This window comes from Spinacia oleracea, chromosome 5 (assembly GCF_020520425.1).
Source record: "Spinacia oleracea cultivar Varoflay chromosome 5, BTI_SOV_V1, whole genome shotgun sequence".
NCBI lineage: Eukaryota > Viridiplantae > Streptophyta > Magnoliopsida > Caryophyllales > Amaranthaceae > Spinacia > Spinacia oleracea.
Window position 1 is genome coordinate 5,038,110 of NC_079491.1, and position 17,459 is coordinate 5,055,568.

Consider the following 17,459-nt stretch of genomic DNA (forward strand, 5'->3'; position numbering starts at 1 on the left):
TGGGCCGAAATATAACTGAACTGAACTTAATAGGACTTGAACTGAACTTAACTTAACTTATTGAAATGACCAAACTTAACTTAATTGAAATAAAAAAATCCTAATAATCCTAATAATTTCAAATGTTTATTAAGCATATTATTATAAATAATAACAATATTAATAAATATAATATAGTTAGGAATAATATTTAAATAATAGAAAAATGTGAAAAATAATTAAAGTAGCATAAAACAAATATAAAAAATGCTAAGTGCTAGATTTGGATAACGGGATATGATCGCATATTTGTCGTCAAGTACTATATACCATTTATCGGGATATATGGAAACACCATCTGGAGGAACTTCATACCACTTTAATCATCGACATTCATCGATGAGATTACCGTTGAAATGACTCTCTTGATAATTTCAAAGTTGAATAAAAGACGTCCTTTCTGGTTTCAACTGATATAATTCATAATTATCTTTGATGTGAATACGCAATTCTTTTCCTAGCAAGAATTTTCAAGTGATTAGTGAGTGTTTAGAATCCATTGATGTGTTTAATTCTATGGCAATTGGTTCTGTATTTTTAATTAGCCTATGATTGAGATTTTAAAAGGGTGCAGGATGTGTTTAATTCTAGGGTAATTAGTTCTGTATTTTTCAATTAGGATAGGAGGTATGCAGATCGCCCCACGTTAAGCCCACTTGTTGCCTTTCACGTCTGGCCTTGCCAAAAAAATTCATAAAGCAAACACGGCCCAAGCTCAATGTGTCTCATGTCGGCCGTACTTTTTTTTTTTGTGCCCGAGTCAGGCCATGTTTTTTTCGTGTCGGGGTCTCGGGCCATCCCGGACCAGTGTCATCTTTAGTCGTGATTGTTTTTTTATAGAAAGAAAGACATTTTTGCAAAGTTAAGGATTAAGGTAATTAGATAAATCATACTACGTAAAATCAATATAGATAAGTAACATAACTAATACTGAATATATGCCCCAATTTGCTTTCCCCTCTTACATTATTCCCTTCTCCTAAGAGATTTTTCTGACCCCCACAATGAAGGGTTTGTATTTATAGCTTTTTGGGAAAAGTACTACGTCAACTTTTACCCTAAAATCAAGGCATATGATTGGCTCATTCATGTCATAAGAACGGGAGATGATACAGTTACACTGGGGGTAATTGGGGCCCAGGTACACTGCCATCTTAGTGGTCCAAATCAGCATGGATTAATTGAGTTTTAGGGGGAAATGCATTTGGTTTTAGGGGGAAAATATTTGGCATCAACCGCCCTTTAGTGTTTTCAAGCGGGAACATTACCTCCCCTTTCCTCCCCAAAACAAATCCCGCCCAAGCAGCAAAATAATTAAAAAAAAAAGAAATAAAAATTCAATCTTTAACTTTAAAAAAAAAAGCTCATTCAACCTTCAACGGTAATATTTTCTGGAAAACGGTTCAGCAAAGAAAATAAAGGCAAAGCTGAAGGGGTTGTATCATCTCCCATTTTATCGAGTTTGCCACAAACAAAAACGCACAGGAAAGTTTTTAGCAAAACGTTTAGAGCTGCTACAACATTATTAAGCTTCGAAATTCAGCTTCGAAATCTCGCTTCGAAATTAATGTAAGTTTTTCGTTAAATTGTTTTTGTCAAATGTAGTTAATTAATTCCTGAAAATAACAATGCTATATGAATGTTTTATTTTTGGGTAGTTAAATTTGTTTGAATTAATGAAAAATTGGAGTTTCATGATATTGATGAATCTTGATTGTTTGGCAGATATTGATGAGTTAATGAAAAATTGTAGTTTCATGTTAATTTGATAAATTTGTTTTTGGTGAGAAAGTAGATCTGCACGACGGAGAAAACAAGGTGTTTTTTTTGTTTATTTCATACATTCTATAATTACGTAGTATTAAGAATGTTATTAAGTTGTATGTTATCCTATATGGTTAAACACTAAACTAAGTGGTTATTCTAAAATCGTTGTATATAATTTGTTTGTTTGTTGTATTTTATAAAACCCTAAACGTTTGGCAGCATTTTATAAAACCCTAAACGTTTTTCGTATTTTGTACAACAGTGATATACGTGGGAGTTCTGTATGGCTTGGGTAGACCTAAACGAAAGTGTCCCTGATCTGAATGAAAATGTTCCTGAAAGCTCACAATATAGATTAATAACTGATGGACAAGAAGTTATCGTTAACCCCCCTAGTGTAGGGATGTGTTTTACAACGGGCCATGAGTTTTTCGAATTTTGTCAGTTGTATGCCTTCAAAGAAGGATTTGAGATGTTTATCAAAAGTAATAAGCTGAAAAAAGAGTACAAAGAAAAGGGAGTATCTAAGTCTGGTGTGGGAAAGTATGAGGCAAAGCCGCATATGATGGAACTTATTAGATTAAAATGCAAGAAGGGAGGGGTGAAAAAAGGTGTTGGGTCTAATGTGACCGGTTGTAAGATGAATATTTACGGTGTAAGTAGAGATGGGCTATTTACTATATTGACTTGTGACTTGCAACACAATCATCCTTTAAATCCTGACTGTAGTAGACTGATGGTTAATTATAGATGTATAGACGGTACTACATTTAAGAGGGCGATGATCAATGACATGGGTGGTGTTAGCATAAGTAAGAACTTTGGTACGCATCTAATTGAAAAGGGAGGTTATGAAAATATTACATTTAATAATAGAGACTTGAGGAACGCAATCAACGTCGAACGTCGTTCATCAAGATTTAGTGCTGCAGATGCCGCAGGACTCGATGCTTACTTTAAGGCACAACGTGATTTGCATCCCGAGTTTTATAGCTCAATACAAGTAGATGATGATGGTGTTTTTACGAATGCATTTTGGTCGGATGCACGTAGTAGGGGTACATGCAAATATTTTGGGGATGTTATTACTTTTGATACTACTTTCGCTTGCAACCGGTACGTGTTTTAATTAAGTTTTTATTGATTTAAATTCTTTGTAATTGTACTTTGGTCCATTTGTTTGAAAAAGTAATATCCAATACATTTATATTGTTTTAGGTATCGGATTCCATTTGCTCCATTCATTGGTGTAAACCATCATGGCAAATCAATTATATTTGCTGCGGCCTTAATTTCCCATGAAAATACTCCCTCATTTGTTTGGGTATTTGAAGAATTCCTGAAGTGTATGGGGAAGGCACCACTAGGCATCTTAACCGACCAAGACAAAGCAATTTGTAGAGCAATTGAGCTAGTCTTCCCGGGCGTCCGTCACAGACTATGTTTGTGGCACATGCTCCAGAATGCTAGTAAGAACCTAGGTAGTCTCAGTGATTGGAAGAAAATAGACACCCTGATCAGAACTGCAATACATGATCTGATTGATCCAGATGAGTTCGATGAAGCTTGGTGTCATGTGATGGATGAGTACGGTTTAAGGGGTCCTGGGTGGATGAAGGACGCGTATGATAACAGGCGTCAGTGGGCTCCGGCATATAATAGAGGAAAGTTTTGGGCAGGTATGTCTTCTACACAAAGGAGTGAGGGTATGAATAGATTTTTTAAAACTCACGTGAACTTAGATTGTGGTTTAGTTTTGTTCATTCATAATTATGAATATTGTATGAGGATAAAAGCTGAGGAAGAGAAACAGGATAATTTTGATAACATTGATAAGCCTGCTAAGATTGATGTTGATAAGAGTGTTTTAGTTGAGTATGTATTGGTTAAGACGTACACTAGTGAGAAGTTTGCTGAGGTTGTTAAAGAGCGTAGAGGATTGACACACACAAATGTCACGAAAACCTCATGTCATGGATCAGTGGTGTTGTATAGAGCTGATGAAAAACTAACCTCACCGTTTTGGCGGAAAAGGTTTAAAAGTTATGATGTTAGGGTGGATAAGGAAAATGGTGATTTACATTGCTCTTGTAACTTGTTTGAATTTACGGGAATACTTTGTAGACATATAATGCGTGCAATGGATGTAGAGGATTTTCAATTTGTTCCAGAAAAGTACATACTACAACGGTGGATGAAGTGTGTTAGGTCGTACGAGAGCATTCGAGTATCTTACTTCGACCCTCTTGAATCTATCAGATTGGGCAAAGCCAAAGAGCTTTCACAACGGCATAATTACTTGTCTGAATTAGCTATGCGTAATGATGATGCACTTCGGTTGTACAAGGAGGCTATGGATGTTGTGCGGCTAAAAATGGAGGATGTAGTCGGAATACGAAAGACTGGGGAAAAAGGGGACGACCTTATATGTTGGTGGGACCCAGATGCGAGAAATGTATTTGGTCGTCGAAGGCTACGTCCACGAGAATTTGGTGAGAGAGCCAGATTAAGGGATGTAGAACCGGTCGTGGACGAGAACAGGATCAAAACACCGGTTGACAAACGGCATACTGGTAGGGCAAAGACAAAAAGGAATGCTCCTTTTGGTGGAAAGGCCGGTGGGAATTCTAAGAACAAAAAAGTGGTTACTGAAGAGGAAGTTATTGCTAATGAGGTAAAATTTATATTTTATTTGTTTGGTGATTCGTATCGTATATGCAAGTTTTCATTAGGAAATATAACTTTACTTTTCTACTTAAATGTTGTTTGTGCAATGTAGGAACTTATTTGCAACGCATTTGGAAATCTTCCAAGTTACCGTGCTAGGCAACAACACGCGAATCACGTTGGGGGTACATATGCGGAGAACGTCCCACAAAGTTCTAATGTACATCCTTCTCAAAGTTCTCAAGCACACCCGTCCCAATTACATTTGTCTCAGGATTGTTCACAGTCATTTGAATTTGATATTAACGATTGGCGCACCAGATTGTGAATGTTTTGTGTAAATGTAATTTAATTTGATTTCTTCAAAGATATATTTTCGTTTAAACGGTATTTTAAGAATTGAATTTTTTAATCCAATCCTCCCTTTTTGCTATGTACTTTACGTTATGTCTATATATGTAATTGATGTAACCTCAATTACTTTATCAGTGTAAAAAAAAAAAATACAAAATGAGTTTTATTAGGCGTCGAACCCACAACCAACGGGTAGACAATATGCTCAATGAGGAGGAAAGAGTAACCATTGTGACAGTGAGGCTAAGCCAGTGATATTTGTGGGCAACAATACTATTTATTGTATAATTTATATTAATTAATAATGTACATACAACGAATCTATTACACTGGGAAACAATTATAAAAACAACGACTTCATTATACTAGTCTTACCAAATGTAAACATGATGTGTTTGGTCATTGTAGTCAAAAAATGCATTCCCATGTCATGCAAAAGTCAGCCCCTTATTTTTTGTAATATATGAATATTATTTATTGGAAACAACATGATCCATCAATGACATGTTAGAACTAGGTGAATATAAGGGTGTGTTCAATCCCTCCATTTCAAAGAAAAAGTAATTATAAGAGATTACTACATCACAAAGAATGGCTACTAGTGTAAACAAAATCACAACGAGATGCAGTGAAATCGATTCGATGTTGAGTGGGGGAATAACAATCGGTGAAGTGACTGAGGTGTGTGGCGAAAATGCATCAGGTAAGACTCAATTTTGCCTTCAAATTAGTCTCTCTTGTCAATTGCCGCCTTCAAGGGGTGGTATTTGTTCCTCGGCTATATATATCCATTCACTTGGTCCCTTTCCCATACGTCGTTTAAGTAGATTAGTTCCATATGTTTTAGGGGACCTTGAAACATTAAATGGAAATCCTTTGGATTACATAACTACAAAGCAAGTTGACACTCCTCATGAAATACCGGATGTGCTAGAATGGACTGTAAAACTTATTAAAATGTCTCAAAATTCATCAATGCCAATCCGCGTTGTTGTTATTGATTCAATAGGTAGTATGTTCACTGGTCATTTTGAAAACAATGTTGTTGGCTCAACCGAAAGAAAGGATCTTATACAAGCTATTGGTTATGGGTTACGTACAATTGCCGCATCCAATCATGTTGCCGTTGTTGTGGCTAACAATGTGATTGACGTATTTCCATCTGATCACGATACAACGCAAAATTTCATTATATCGTCCGGGAGAAAGGTCCGTCCGGCTTTGGGCGCCTCATGGACACGCAATGTACGCACTCGTCTAATGTTGTCCAAAAGATTTAATTCGTTTACCCAACAAATTGACAGATTTATAAACATTGCATTTTCACCATCATTAGAGGTAGATGCATGTATGTTCAACATCACTGAAGAGGGGATTGTCGGTGTTTGTAGTTAAAAGATACTAAGAAATTGTGCCAATAAGACCAATGAACATTAGAAAATGTTTAACATGTTTAAAAGACGCAGTTATGCTGCGAGTAATACGCTACTAAATTTTTTGTTAATGAAATCCTACCATACAACCAAATCAATAACCATCATTGTCCGTCAGTCAATTTCCTTATTAGCTCGTCCACTTTGATTTCATTGTGTGGGTTTGTAACTAGCCGTCCGAGCATGTAATTCCGGACGTCCCTCACCTCCTCTACGTAGCCCTAGTCATAATTAATGAACACACGGTTAGTGTAGTGATTAATAAAAAAAAATTAAAACAACTTATTTCCACATGTAAATTAAATAGTCTTACCTCCAACCACTCTGCCACGTTCTCAACGGATGACAAGAGGTAGATCATACACAGTACACCCCCGTCCTGGCGACATTTCTCTTTTGGTCCATTTGACCATAGATCAAAAGAGGCAGTATTTAAGGTCAATTCATCATTTTTTAATCCCAAGTGCGATTGAAAACCCAAAAACATACGTTCCTGTTACAATTGGGTTTTATCGAATTAATACGAGATTAAGGCGGAAGTATGTTTCCCGAAAATAGCAGTACGTACCAGTTTGTATACGAATTTATCCCTAGCATTTAAACCCATAACCTTTTGCCTTGGTGCAAAAATAGTCATTTTCAACATATTTGAGTTAAGATCCTCCTTATGCGCAACACGGTCCACTTTAACAACCACCCACCGTCCTCGGCGTTTAATCGGGACATAAAGCTGATTGCACAACATAGAGTTAATAGCCGTAAACCACCATTTCTGTGCGAAAATAAGACTACTTACCTTTTGTATTGCACCCAAATCAATCTGGTAGTAGTTGATGTCCTCAAGTAGTTGCTTTGATTTCATTAACAAAGCTTCTGTGTAGTTCTCACTTGATTCTTCAAGGTCTAACAATTCACCCTACGTTTTAAACATCCATAGCATTACTTCGTATATAAGGTTAATGGGTGTCTACTACTATGTATTTGCATAATAAGCTTACCATGAGATCTGGCATAAGCACGTAAGACCTTATGCCAACTCCGGAGGTCGTATCAGCATTCAAACACGCGCACCATGCAGACATCACCTAACCAATAAGACAATGTTAGTATGAGAAAACTAATCCAGAGACCTATTAACTAATTACAAAATGCAACCCCCATACATTATCATGTACTTCGCCTTTGGACTTAAAGGACGTTTGAAGCATGATCCGATCAATCGTGATATCACCAGCTTTAAACACCATTTGGTTTGGAAACTTGTTCACGGTCAAAATCATAGTTGAAATCTTTAACGTTCTTGGTTCAATGACAGTTTTATGCTGTAAAGCATCTGGCATGGAAAGTCCATCATCGCTGCCAGTTGTGTAACCATCAACAACTCCAACACTGTCAATGTCATCACCCGTGTTGTTTTGAGGTTCCTCAACACCATCATCCTCATTCAGGTTTCTGTTTTCAGGCCCCGTAGCGTATTCCTCGTCCTGATGAGGACCATCAAGGTCATCAATGTTTTTATTGGCAGCTCTATAACTTCGTCCACGCCTTGTATCATAAGCATTTTGTTGTACGGAGCCTTCAAGTGTGGCCTGTGTAGTTTAGTGATAATTATCACGGTGAAGTAGGTTGTAACAAAAACCAGTTACAACAAACAATAATATAATAAAGACTCGTACCTTCCTCTTCCTCTTGCCCCGGCATCTATAATCCACGTTCCTTGATCGACTATCCGCTTTGGTTGACGCTTTAGAGGGTAACATTGGTGTACCAGTCCTCTTACTAAGAAGTGTTCGTTCAGCAAGGGCATCCCATGGGGTCCGCTCTAACGGCTTGCCAATGGGGTATGGTTTCCCATACTCAACATTCAGTACAACCTAAATAGGCGTATAAATGATCACTACTGAATAACATATATTGTTCAATACAACAAAAAAGTTAGATATTGGTTTTTACCTCTGCATGGCCATATTCGCCATCCGGTCCCAAATCTTGTGCAATAGCGTTTGTGACATCATCTTGTAGCCATGCCCCTAATCTAGGTGTATCAGTTTTCCAAGCCAACGGAGTAACACCATACTTTAACCTGTCCAGGTAAGCAATCTGCCAAAAGATGGAGTAGTTATCATTCGCGGGGAGGAATAACTAATTACAAAAAAAAAAAAAAACACGGACGATGCGCACAACGTCTATCCTCACTAACCATTAAAATAATCGAAGATGGTCTTCCCTTCTCCTTCTCATGACCTGCAATCCAGTCGTAAAGAAACCCACACCAATTCCAGTCTCGGGGTGTTGTAAAGTATGTTGATTTCAGTAGTGCCAATAATTTGATGGATATGAAGTTGTATTTGGTCATGCAAAACAAGCAACCAAATGACAGTAGTATGAAATCGCGAAGAAAAACCATCTCATCCTGAACCTCCCATAAACACTTGTTATACAACCAGACATAGTCTATTCCTCCATCCTTTTCCCTGACGTACTCCTTAAACAATTTTCCAAGTTCCTTATCGGTCTTATTTAAAAAGGGGATTCTATAAACCCCTACAGGAATTCCAGTGATCCAAGAAACCATTCTCTCATCAATCACTATCTCATAATCATCGCGTATGCGAAGCACTCGTCTTTTCCAATCCCACCTACTCTCTAACCAGGTAATGAAATATCTATCTACCTTACTTATTTTTAGGTTCAAAATAGACCCAAAACCAGCAGCTATGACCCAATCCTTCCTTATAGGACACAACTCGGTTAGGATGTCACAAACAAGGCCAGGGTACGTCCGTAGGGCAGTGTGCTGAAATATTTCAAAAATTACAACACAATGTCAATCAAAATAGTTTAAATGAGTTAGGATAATGTCAATCAAAAAATTACACAAAGTACAGATAATGTTGTACGACCAATACCTTAGTTCGTGGCCCCTGTTCCTTTGGTGGTCTACCTGGTCCGCCCTTTACCCATTTACCACCCGTTTTTTTTTTTTGAACTGTTGCTGTTTTAACCGTTCGTGGACGACCATGCTTGTTTTGAACCTTACCCTCTTCAACCGGCAGATCATTGTTTACTCCAGAAGCAGCATTACCCTCATTGGGTAATATTGGATCGCTTTCAATTGTATTATTAGTTTGTTGACCCTCGATATCCTACAACAAAAAGTTTGGTTAAAGATAATCATCTTTGTACCCACAAACAATGGCAACGAATATATGAAAAGTTGCCTACCCCTCTGTTCGTGCCCGTGGGAGCCTCATAAGGTATGTCACATTGGTTGTCAGGATTGGAATAGTTAATGTCGTTCCATATGTTGTCCTACAAAACATAAAATGTGTTGTCAAGCGGTGTTGTGATTATTTCTTAATAAGTGATTTAAATATTTCGTATGGATAAATCAAACCAAATCAATATAGGGATGCAGTCATTACCTGTGAGAAATCTTCGAAAGTTAAATTATCATCAAAATTGAAATTTAATGGTTGACTATTGTTCACCGCAAATGCGGGGTTTTCAAATTCACCGCGAACATCAGTGACACTATTAATTGTGTTTGACTCCTATAACAGAAAAAACAAGAGATTTTTTTTTGGTAAAGAAGGTATAACTATACAACGAAAAACAAAAGTTAACCAATAAATAATTTTTAGTCACCAGTTCAACACAATCTTACCCCCAACAAGGGCTGCATACAAATTGGTTCATTGCTAGTGAAATCATCACCGGACTTGTTAATTCCACTACTTTTCTGGGTGTTCTTATCAATGAAATTAGAATCCTACAAATTAAAATCAATCCACATAGTGAATAAAAAAATTCAAAAAAGATAAACATGTAATTCATACTCAAGGCTCACTGGTTTTACAAACAATACCTCAGTTTCATTGCCCACGAACTGTCCAATTGGATCGACAGTTTCTTGTTCGAGCTAACAAAGGTTTTTATAGGAACACTAATTAGAGAAGCGCTACTAACAATAATTAGTTACGATAAATCTAAAATTACAAGTTAAGTGATACTGTACCTCTGAGAGTTGAGAAGGTTGGGTGGATTGGGACTTGTGCGGCTGGCCGGAGTTAGAGTCATCGTCGTCGGAGTCATCCCTGTAGCACGCCGCTAGTTTAAGAATGCAATCGTAGTGCGTATGCGCCGGATCTGCCTCCCTGGGGGTTTTATTACACACAATTCAAACATTAACAACGGAGCAACACAAACAAATCAATAAATTCCGGGTTTTTAATGTGGAATAGCTACATGCAACACTCAAACATAGCTTCTCGGATTCACTTTTTGGCGAATTTAATACTTCGGTTACACAATTATGTAATGGTTGAAACAAATTAAGAACTTACATTTCAATTGGCTCAAAGAAACTCTTGACGAATTTTCCTATGTTTCCGGCGAACGAATATCGGATGTTCACCTTGTTGGGGTGGGTTTTGGAGTGTGAACAGAGATGAGAAGATTGAGTGCTTCTTTTTTTTTTTGGCAGATTTTCAAAACGGAGACACTTTTTGCAATGAATGGCACGCGTTTGATTCTTCCTATACACAAAAGAAAAGCAAAATGTAGTTTTGTTGACATTAATTACACTATTATCTTTCCCTTTTTTTATTTAACTTTAATTCAAATTTATTTAATTTTTTTCGGTCTTAATGTTTTTATTGTATTATAAATACACATAGCTAAGGACACCGTTAACTTTAAATTGTATGTATACGTTTAATTTCACTTGCCAAGACATATTTTAGGTGAGTATTAGGCCCGATTATAAATTATGTGTAAATTTCTAACTAAAAGTCCATTATCGTTCACTAAGGGTTAAATAGGTAAAACAATAAACACTTCACTCACTTAAATCGAATCACTAGACGGTTTGTTTCAATACGGGGTGATTAGGTTTAGTTGGCCATTTGGTCCGATCAAAGTAGAACCAATTGTATCGACGGATTAGGAACAAACAAGAGTTACAAGTGTTAATCTGGTCTTGAATACTCGAATCAAATCTCATTAAATGGTGTCGTTCCACACAGGGTGATTAGGTTTAGGTGAACATTCGTTCCGATCAAAGGTCAACCAATTGAACAAAACAATAAACACTTCACTCACTTAAATCGAATCACTAGACGGTTTGTTTCAATACGGGGTGATTAGGTTTAGTTGGCCATTTGGTCCGATCAAAGTAGAACCAATTGTATCGACGGATTAGGAACAAACAAGAGTTACAAGTGTTAATCTGGTCTTGAATACTCGAATCAAATCTCATTAAATGGTGTCGTTCCACACAAGGTGATTAGGTTTAGGTGAACATTCGTTCCGATCAAAGGTCAACCAATTGAACAAAACAATAAACACTTCACTCACTTAAATCGAATCACTAGACGGTTTGTTTCAATACGGGGTGATTAGGTTTAGTTGGCCATTTGGTCCGATCAAAGTAGAACCAATTGTATCGACGGATTAGGAACAAACAAGAGTTACAAGTGTTAATCTGGTCTTGAATACTCGAATCAAATCTCATTAAATGGTGTCGTTCCACACAAGGTGATTAGGTTTAGGTGAACATTCGTTCCGATCAAAGGTCAACCAATTGAACAAAACAATAAACACTTCACTCACTTAAATCGAATCACTAGACGGTTTGTTTCAATACGGGGTGATTAGGTTTAGTTGGCCATTTGGTCCGATCAAAGTAGAACCAATTGTATCGACGGATTAGGAACAAACAAGAGTTACAAGTGTTAATCTGGTCTTGAATACTCGAATCAAATCTCATTAAATGGTGTCGTTCCACACAGGGTGATTAGGTTTAGGTGAACATTCGTTCCGATCAAAGGTCAACCAATTGAACAAAACAATAAACACTTCACTCACTTAAATCGAATCACTAGACGGTTTGTTTCAATACGGGGTGATTAGGTTTAGTTGGCCATTTGGTCCGATCAAAGTAGAACCAATTGTATCGACGGATTAGGAACAAACAAGAGTTACAAGTGTTAATCTGGTCTTGAATACTCGAATCAAATCTCATTCTGATCTTGGTTACCAAGGTTGTCTAGGTTAATTTGACTCTTGAACCCAATCAAATCATGTTAAAGTGACGAAGACTTTAGACATTCATTTCACTTTAGTTAAATACAAAATAAAGATCTGATGTTATACAAATTAAATCTTTAACCCATTATAGTCATACATAATATTATACAACTTAAATCTTTAACCCATTAAACTTCACTTCTGCAAAGTATCGAAGCTAGTGCTATATAGCACATTTTACAATGCAACCACTTTTCAGCTTTTGGGACTACCAATGCAAATGTCTGGCGGGAAAACTACGCTATTCAATATATAACGAAACTACTTTACATACAACCATGTTTGTCTACGATTATCTACGTAATTAACAACAAAACTATTAATTTGGTCTGAAAAATTCATAACGACGTGATAAACAACACACTAAATTACGCCTAATTAGTTCTACTTTTCCCGCCAGAAAACACATGTGCTCCAAATCCATATATGGTGCATTGGTGCATATATATACATAAGACATACAAAATGAAATAGCAATTCAACAACTACAAACAAACCACGAATACAATTTGTTGAACATTTAAGTACATCAAGAACTATTGTGGGAATGGCACCGGTGAATCGAAGAGGTAAGCTAACTCATGGCGTCACAAGTTCGTCAAGAATGAAGGAAATATCAAAAATTCGAGTATGTGGAAAAGGTAAGCTAACTCCTACTAAAACGGCGTTTTAATATTATTAGCGAGTTACACTTAAAATAGCCTAATATAACATGGATTTCGGACATGTTTGTTGTAGATGTACCATCTACACCCCGTTGGTGTAAGTACTTGGCGGTGGAACTTCAACAGGAGCAATTCAAAATTGATTGGAGGAGATTTATGCGGTTCATTATCAAGCGTTTAGGACCTTCTGAAACTTCCAAGATAGTAAGCGATCTACGATGCGCTCCTAATGTAAGTGAAGTATTTATGGAAGAACGTGACTATTACTTAGTTGAGAATTGGTCTTTTGAAAAAATTAAACCAAACCAGAAGGGAGATCGACTAATTGCGGTAGCAAAAGCGGATGATCGACTACTAAAGCGAGAACCTTTAGAAGAGGACGAATTTTTGCTCAAGGAAGGGAAACAGAAAAAGATAGTGTTCGTTGATTTAACACAAGAAGACTAGGGAATTTTGTTGTAGAAGTGGTTACATGCAACGTTTATCGTATGCACTTTCTTAAATATTACGTTGTACGGCTTGAAAAAGTTTTTATATTAAAATCAATGACGTCTTTGTTTTATTCGTATTGAAATATAATTTTTTTTTATATTCGTCGTATTGCTTTTGCTTTTGCTTTTGCATATACTATTTCGACATTTACGGGAATTGTGGGGAATACTTTGTAAATATCACCAGCAACCACACTTAGTTTACCGGAAACCAAAATCTCCTTTCTTCAAATTAATCTACACAACCAGATCTGAGTTCAATTTTTTTGGCAGATAATGAATAATCAAAGAGGACTGTCGCTATTAAGGTATGTTAATCGATTACCTTTATCTGGGTTTGTTTTTGTTTTTTAATTTGTTGAATAATTTGTAATTGAATCGTTTTATCGCAGAGAACCAATAACACAGACCGCCAAAATATGGCTTGTAGTTTGGCGTGAGGGGAAAATTGTTTTCCATCCACGCCGCCAATATAAAAAAGGGTCGTCAAAATTGTATATGATAGCAACGACCATATTAAACTTCAACTATCTGCATAATATAATTAGATCTATGGGATACTATGACTACAAGATCTGGTATGTCGCCGACATTAAAAAATTTCACAGCGAAGGGAGGTTACTTTCAAATTCAGAAGACTTTCAGGCAATGGTGGATTTGGGTCTGAAGAAAAGATTGGTTAACATCATTATCCAACACACTAACTATGCGGCAACTCATCCAACTGGGAAAAAAAAGAAAAATGTTACAAATCTAAGTCCAATTAAAAAGGTATGTTTATGCCGATTAAGGTATTTAGATTTTTAAAGTTTGTCTTATTATAGTAACTTAAATTCATTTTTGTTGTATAGCCGAATATCAATGCACAACAGCATACGGAGGCTAATGAAGGGGAACATAACGACTATGGTCAATGTTCGACAACGGTTAGTGACATTTTATGAGTTACATATGTAATATTATTTAAATATGATCGAAGTTTTTAGAAATAGGGATTGTATAATTAGAAATGTATGGATTTTTTTTTAATTAAAATGTTTATAGTTTTAAATAAATCACTAAATTCATGTACTGTATTGTTTTTTTTTTTGGTCAGATTCCTGGAATGGGTTGTGGTATAAGTCAATTTGCACAAATGCTTGCAAAATTAACAGAACCACAAAAAAAATGGGTGGTGGAAATGGGTTTCGAGGAACTATTGTATATAAGGGTCAATCATATTGACGCAACATTTGGTTATTGGATCATGTCTAGGTTTGACCCGGACAACTTAGAGCTGAAGATACGGGACAATTACTACGTTAAAATAGACGAGGAAACAATTAGTTGGGTTTTAGGTTTAAATTCGGGGAAGCACCTTTTGCTACCAAATAATTCTTCAAAACTTGTAGATATTCACACAAAGAGGCAGTATAAACAAAACACATCTTATGGTGCGGTTACAGAATCTGAGGTTTATTCAAAAATAATCGACTGTCATATAGACAAGATTAGTTTCAAAAAACATTTCTTACTATATGCTTTAGGAACTCTCCTTTGTCCTACACAAAAATGTGGTTGGATAAGCCCGATACATATCACCGTCTTAGACAAAGCTTCAGAGGCAACAAAGTATAATTGGGCAGCATATGTGTTGGATTGGCTTGTCAAATACGGGGAAAAATTCAAAAATTCAATTCAGGGCTATGGTGGATGCACACTTCTACTGCTTGTAAGTTATAACAACATTAATAACAAACACTCGTTTGTTTATGAAAACCATAGGTATACATGTACCTAACAACAATTATTTCCCTTAAAAATAACAGATCATATATATCGATAGGCTAGCATCGTCCAGAGCTGATCTGAACATGGCACCCGACGCCTGCCGCGTACGAGTATGGGACCAACAGGACATTGACAGGACATTAAAAGCAGATCAAGGACCAAATGGTGATTACGGATTTGGACCCGTCATTGAAGAATTTGTGTATGGGAATATTTAATAATTGTCGTCGACTTTGTTTGCAAACAATTTTCAAGTATGTGTCCAAATAACTTTCCTATAGTTTTATTAATTTGTTGTATTCATTTTAGTTATCCTATCTCCCACGATTAGATTTTTTAATTTTTTATTATTTAACTAGGTTAGGTTTTCGTTGTATTGTTATTAGATTATTATTTTTTTATTCAAGTTAAATTGCAACGGTAACAATCTGGACTTCTATATAATGACCGTTTCTGTGGGATATCTACTTACATTACGTGCCCAAAAAAAAAAAAAAACAAAAATTAACATTTAGTAAGAATATATATGGCTATTGAGCAAGGAACACCCAATTCGGCAAATTCTTCGCGAGGCAGTTCTTGTAAGGCACAGCAAGTTCAATGTTACCATGGTTACAAGGCCAAGCTACAAACATGCAAACACACAAAAAACAAGGGCCAACAATTTTACTCTTGCCCGGTATGGAAGGTAATATAATCGATTCATTAGGTAGATTTAAATCACTTTTTCCCAACATTTTGGTTTTCAGAATGATGATCGGTTTTTTTACAGGATGATACTTGTGGTTTTTTCTTTTGGGAAAGTGAGGTAAACGGTAACATTCTAGATGAGCTACAAGATGAGAATTGTAATCTCAAGCAAGAAACTGTGCGCTTGAAATTCCAAGTTGAAAAGATATTTCTAGAAAATAAAATGCTGTTGGAAAAAGTTGCATATTTGGAGGCAAGGAATGAGGATATCATGCTACGCTTTTATGAATCAAAATCAAATGAAAAACTAAGTTTTAGAATGTGCGTTATTTTGACATTCTTTGTATTATTTTTTTCTCTAAATACTTGGAGAGTGTAACAGTAGATAATAAAGTAGGGGTTTCTTTGGACGCAATATATTTCTTTATTATTTTTTTGGTTACAGGTTTTTATTCTAGTTTTATTGTTAATTACCGAATAATGGAATGTATTGATTTAAATTATAAATTCGGTTCAAAAAAATAAAATAATAAAATACAAAATAAATGAGTTCATTTTTATAAGACATACAAATGTATAACATAATAGGGGAGGTATCATCATACATTATATAAAAACGTACAACACAATGATGGGGAGTCAAAATTGATCTACAACGTAAAATTAATTACTCATTAACGTTTAGAACTACAAGGAGTGCTTAACTAGAAATTTGCATGACAATTGCCAATGGCTTTGCCTCACTGTCACAATGGTTACTAGCATTATCAATAGCTCTTTCATTCATCCACGCTGAGGTACAGGGTTCGAGCCTTGAGAACCTCTATTTTTCAATTTTTTTTTGGGCACCTTTTAAAACTGAATATTTACATTACGAAGGGTTTTACACTGCTCGAGTTGCCCTAATACACGAGCCATGCAGTGATAATTTAAGCCTCACAGCAAATGTAACTTAGTCCTATTAATCTTCTCAGCTAACAAAATATAAATAGGATACTGTGCTACCTTTTAATTTGGATATGTTTTTATGTTTTATAATATTTTTAAATAATATTTAATTTATTCATATGATCATTTAAATTCGATATTGGTAATTTAAGGCGTGTTTGTTAAACGCTCGTTTATTAAGGCACGTTTGGTAATACCTCGGCTAGGCTCGAGCTTGAACTTAAACAAGCTACTCGTGACCTAAGCTAAAACAACGGAAAAATGAAAGCTCATTTAAGCTCCGCTCGAGCTCGAGATCGGAAATTTCTCATCAAGCCTAATCCTAGGTCGAACACCGAAATACTCGGTTGAGCTCGGCTCGTTGACATAACATGCAAAAAGATCTGATAACTAAAATTGTTAATTTATGGTTATATATTATAAATTATATACTTATTTAAATCAATAAATTTTTCATTACCACTCTTTAAAATATGAGTTTTTTACGATAATTTACATTGTTATATCTATCTAATATTGTTAATGTCGTTATAAAACTAACATGC

General features: G+C 35.9%; 2 protein-coding genes across 2 annotated transcripts; both read left to right on the plus strand.

Moving 5' to 3' along the window:
* The first annotated feature begins 262 nt into the window (after positions 1 to 262).
* On the plus strand, positions 263 to 4,900 carry LOC130462016 (protein FAR1-RELATED SEQUENCE 5-like). Its single transcript, XM_056830345.1, has 3 exons — positions 263 to 2,922; positions 3,025 to 4,480; positions 4,586 to 4,900. The coding sequence occupies exons 1-3, from the start codon at positions 2,090 to 2,092 to the stop codon at positions 4,799 to 4,801; spliced, it is 2,505 nt and encodes an 834-aa protein (XP_056686323.1). The 5' UTR covers positions 263 to 2,089; the 3' UTR covers positions 4,802 to 4,900.
* Positions 4,901 to 5,418: 518 nt separating this feature from the next.
* Positions 5,419 to 6,222, plus strand: LOC110784552 (DNA repair protein XRCC3 homolog). The gene is made up of 2 exons (XM_021989016.1): positions 5,419 to 5,530; positions 5,675 to 6,222. Exons 1-2 carry the CDS (start codon positions 5,419 to 5,421, stop codon positions 6,220 to 6,222), a joined length of 660 nt encoding a protein of 219 aa, XP_021844708.1.
* Positions 6,223 to 17,459: the final 11,237 nt, after the last annotated feature.